The sequence below is a fragment of the Octopus bimaculoides genome, chromosome 21 (genome assembly GCF_001194135.2).
Source record: "Octopus bimaculoides isolate UCB-OBI-ISO-001 chromosome 21, ASM119413v2, whole genome shotgun sequence".
In the NCBI taxonomy this organism is placed as follows: Eukaryota; Metazoa; Mollusca; class Cephalopoda; order Octopoda; family Octopodidae; genus Octopus; species Octopus bimaculoides.
In genome coordinates, this window is record NC_069001.1 from 17,402,908 (window position 1) to 17,408,275 (window position 5,368).

General features: G+C 38.5%; 1 protein-coding gene across 1 annotated transcript in view; it reads right to left on the reverse strand.

Moving 5' to 3' along the window:
- Positions 1-5,368, reverse strand: part of LOC106876862 (monocarboxylate transporter 7) — a 104,041-nt gene that overhangs the window by 82,652 nt on the left and 16,021 nt on the right. Inside the window, exon 2 of the mRNA XM_014925595.2 lies at positions 4,780-4,896. Within this exon, the coding sequence (XP_014781081.1) occupies positions 4,780-4,896 (117 nt within the window). The remainder of the gene's footprint in view (positions 1-4,779; positions 4,897-5,368) is intronic.

Here is a 5,368-nt window from a genome sequence, read left to right on the forward strand (position 1 = left end):
TATATATATATATATACATACACAAAGTTACTCACATATATTTATACATACACATACACACATACACGCATATATATATATATATATATATACACACACACACACATGCAAATTAATACACACTCATACGTACATATTTTTATGCGCGGATGCGCGTATCTATATATATTTACTTTGTCTCTTCGACTTCGCTCCTGGTGCTATATGAACATTTATTGTGGTTTAGAGTATTATATATCTATAATAAGGCAGTGGTTATATAATGTTAAATTAGCATCACAGTAATGTGAGAACATAGTAACATCGGTTGGATATTTTAAAATAGTGAACAAAATATAGAACCAGAGACAGATTCTCAATTGTATTCTTGTGTCTAAAGTTTAGATTAAAAAATTAATTTAGGGTTTTAATGGTAATTTCTTGGTTGGTCATGCTTGGGAATCTACCCAGAAAGTGTAATGATAAAATCCTATGGAAGGGATATCTGTGAACTCTAACCCAACAACTTTCCCAAGAAAATTGGGCGAAGAAATCTGATGGATTAATACATGGTAATTACTTGGTATTTATATTTAAATTAAATTTTAAATTATTTAAAATACAGTAATAATTTATATTTAAATTTACATTTATAATGTCATTTACATTTTTTTCCTTCTTGATTTCTGGTCTTTTATTTCGTCTTCTGCCTACGGCTACCTCAACTCCGTTTCCGCTACATTTCATTAATCTGACATTCGATGACCTCACACGAAGCTATCAAAGAACTGTCAACCTACGAGAGTTTTTCACCCTGTGGAATTGTTTTAAGTGTGTATAAGAGAAAGAGGAGAGAGAGAGAGAAGACGATGACCGTTGACTGGGGAAAATACAGAGAAAGAGGAAAGGAGAGAGAGAAATATGGCTTCACGTACATATGATATTAGTCTTAGAAGAACCAATTTGAACAGTAAAGAGCAATAGGGTAACTACACACACACACATATATATATATATACATGTGTGTGTGTACTAATATACATATAATAATTATACACGCACTCACGCCCACCTACACGCTAAATAACAGCAAGCTCCAGAGTTTGAGCGAATATTAAAGAATAAACAAATAAAATTCAGCTTGGTGCGATATTCCTGACATTTGTCAGAAGACATTGGAAGTGACAGCAACTGTACAGAAGAATCAACCAACACACGCACGAAGGTCATGGAGTCGGTTTGGCGAGGCTTTTCTCTAGCACCAACAACGAAGACTTTCTGATAATGCTAAAGAGAAGAAGGTGGCGGGAGAGGGCTGTAGTAGATTAGAAGAATCTTCAGAGCAGTCAAATGAATATTCCAAATAGTATTTCGTTCCGTATTTTTACATCGGGGTTCAAATTTTACTGAAATCAGCCTCACCTTTCTTTCTTCTTCATCAACCCAGAACATGACTGCCTCGAGTCCAACGACTACTAAGGCCGGTTACTCCCTTTCCATGGCATATAAGAGACCGAGAGCCAATAACCTCCGTTGAAGAGAATGGCAGTCCATCGCAGGATCACAGCTGAGTGGAAAGGTGCAACGTGTAAAGTAATGTTTTGTGTGGACCAGGAATCGAAACCACGATTTTGCGATCGTGAGTGCAACGTGCATCTACAATTCCACGGCCCTCTCCATTCTCCTCTACGGAGCAGAAACGTAGCCCCTCTCGAAAACCCTGGCAAAGAGGATCGATAGCTTCGACAGCAGAGCACTGAGAACCATCGAAAATATCAGATGATGCTATCACGCTTCCAACAAAGAACTACGTGTACACACGCATCAGCCCGCAGCATCCTACCTCTATCCCATAGCTATCCATCGCATCCGCCGGTACGGACATGTCCTCCGCCTTCCGCTAGATCATCCTACCAGGGCTTTACTCTTATTCGACGCAGAAGCTGCGGGGTCAGCGATGGAGAGCACTGATGGAGCTAGTCGGCTCTGCGTATGATGACGTCTCTCTGACCACTTACCGGGGATGACTCCAATCTCACCAAATAAAAGCATGAAGCAAACGAACAAACAGAGTGCAACACACTAACCACAAGGCCATCCGCCTTCACTCTTCTTCCTTCTGGACTTCGATAAAAAAATAAGAAAGAACGATAACAACACCAGTGGCAATAATAAGAATTTGCTATAAAGACAAAATATCTAAAAGGGTAACAATGTAATCGCTTTCTCCATTATATCACTGGTACTAATTTCATCGACGTCCAGATTGAGGGAAGATACCGTGTAATTAAATACTGTAAAACAGTGATTCTTAAACCCATGTTAATTTTGTGTCATAAGAAACATGTTATTTAAGCATGTTATTTATAACTTTGTTATACACAAATTTAATTAAATAGAATAGAAGATAAACAATAGTTTTCTTCTTTTTTCCAGCTTTAAAACATTTTAAACGCTTACCGTGAGAGCTGAGCTAATGATGTTTTACTTTCAGCGCAGCCTCTCATCAGATTGCACCATTGCTACGTGTATTGACGGAGATCGTTCTATCTCTTGTTCGGTTTGTCCGCTATACTCTCTTCCTTCTATATGTCAATGACTTACTTGTCTCCTCATCCAATGATACCCACTCTTATGCAGGAGACACTGACCTTCATTTCCCCACCCCTGAATTTTCCTACCATGCTTTATCAATCTGCAACTACCCATCAAACCTACATTGATTTCAAAAGCCTCCTACAATTAAGAGATAGCAATCTCGCCGCTTTAAAAAAAAAAGAAAACATAAACGCTACTCATATTGGTTTTAAATTATGACACAAGGCCAGCAATTTCAGGTGAGGGATAAATCGATTACATCGACCCCAATGCTCAACTGGTACTTATTTTATCTACCCCGAAAGGATAAAAGGCAAAGTCGAACCCGGCGGATTTTGAACTCAAAAAGTAAGAGCAGACGAAATGCCTCTAAGCGTTTTGGCCGGGGTGCTAACGATTCTCTCAGCTCGCCGCCTTCTAGCCGTTACTCATATAAAAGAAACCCCAACTCAATCACGAGCAGTATTTAACTAGAGCCTCCCTCAAATATCTTCCCAATTATTGGGCTTCACCGTTACAAAAGATGTCTCCTATTAGAGAGAACTCGCCCTTCTGTTCAGAGCCAGAAGTTATTTCAACCCCTAACAATTATTGATAATGAAATGAGATCTAAAATGGAGTATTGCTCCTCACATCTGGGACGGTGTTTCTGTTGCATGCCTACATTCTGGACCTTGAGAAGGGCCACTCAACTAACTGACAGAGGGTCAGTTACAAATACACTCTAGTATTTTACCCACAGGTGTACTTCTGTCTCCTCTCCACTCTACTGTTTCTACGGCTATTATAATGTTTTCTACTCCTTAGAGCTGGCTGGCTTCATTTCACCTCCATTGGATAATTCATACCACATTCGACATCTTCTTCTCCCACCATCCTTGTTATGTCTCTCTTCACCCCGAGGCCTGCAGGGAAATAGACAAATCACTAGAGCCAATCGTTCCCCTAAGAATTCCTTCTTCTGGGTTTTCTTCCTGTAAGTATTCAAATACGAAGTCTCAAAACAAACTCTAATGGCATCAACCTCACTCATCTCGGAAGGTCAGCAAAGGCCATGGACGCTTCCTCTTTCCCAGACTCAGCAAGGAGAAAAAAGTTTTAAATTGTGCTACAAAACCCCAAAGATCAGTATCATAATTGTAAGGTATAACACAATATTTTCCCATATTGGTCCAGAACTTAAGATTTTAGAGGTGGGGGTGTCGTCAATTGACCGCGGGATTACCTGTTCCTGAATTAACTTGTCAGAGAATACCTTTAACATAATTCTTAGGCAAAATGCGTGAAAAGCTATACCGTTTGAAACACAGTCGCCTACCTTATCTTCACTTGGATCTAGATTAGATCCTGAACTCCTCTCATTACCGTGTCTCATGTTCAAATGAAGACTATAAATCACAGTGGTTTACAGAAACAGATGTTTAAACAACGACGAAGGTATGGATATCCTTGGTAAAACACCCCCAGCTTTCCCAAGACCCAAATTGTTTAGCAGCAGGGAAAGAATTCTATCACTGCATCCAGCTGGCTACAAAAACATCTCAATTTCCAAACCGTCTCGACATTTGTCGGTTCCTTATGTCTCAATTGTCTCTCTTTATTTAATAAGTTTATATCTCCCTTTTTTTAAATGCCTGCCATAGCGAAGAACTCCCTTACCTTGTAACATTCTTATCAGGTTTTCTTTTGTTTTATAAATTCTTACCCTAGTTTTCAGAACTTTGATGTGCATTGCTTTACTTTTGTCGCTTTTTCACAACATTTCTTCGTCTGTACCGTGCCATTTATTAAGCATTCTTCTTATAAACTAGTTAATCACCCAATAAACCCTTTATCGCATCACAAAATCCAAAAGGGTCACTGGTAATTATTTTCAGTCGCAATAGTGTATAGAGGTTTAAATGGAATACATATTCTCAGAAGTGCAAACACACACACGCGCACGGGCATCCACGCAGGAACATACACTCATGCACACACATACACAGGAATACACGGAAACTTAATGGATCTCCGTCAGACTCAACAACGAGTTATTCAGTTGCTCAGTAAAATGAATAACTCACTGTAAATTACTGAGTGTTCCACAAACAAAGCTACCCATACTGAATTTTCCATATACATACGGGTACTCTTACTGAGTATTCCATACAAATACAAGAGTACCCTGAGCAATAATTAAAATAATAATAGACCACTTACCGAGTAATAATTTCGCAGTTGAACTTAAGGAAACGACCCATGCTGTATCAACGGCACTGCGACCAAATTCTTCGACCAATTTTAAGTAAATTATTCCATTGGAACGTTCTAAACCACCTGAAAAGACATTCAAGATAAGCATTAGGGTTCTTCTGGAGGGGGTGGCATTTTAAGATTTATTTCTTAATAAACATTGTTTGAAAACAAACGAGTGTGTGTCTCTGTGTCAGTCTGTGTGTTTCTACGTAAAATCATGCATACAAACAAACGACACGCACATATATATATAAATAATATAAAAATATGCGATACCCACATACAATACTTGGAGTTTCTCGGCAAGCCATAGGTATGGAGTTAGTCGTTTTCCAATCAGTAACCAACACACGTGCCACCGTTCTTCAATTTATTGGGAAACCGTCGCTCGTGCATTGATTGCAGATCGGTAATCAGATAACTTCGTACATGTGGCTGGCCGGAAAACTCTTAGTATTGTGTGTTTTCCATATCTGTATTGTGTATTAAGTTTATTCCTCTATTTCAATGATATATATATATATATATATATATATATATATATATATATATA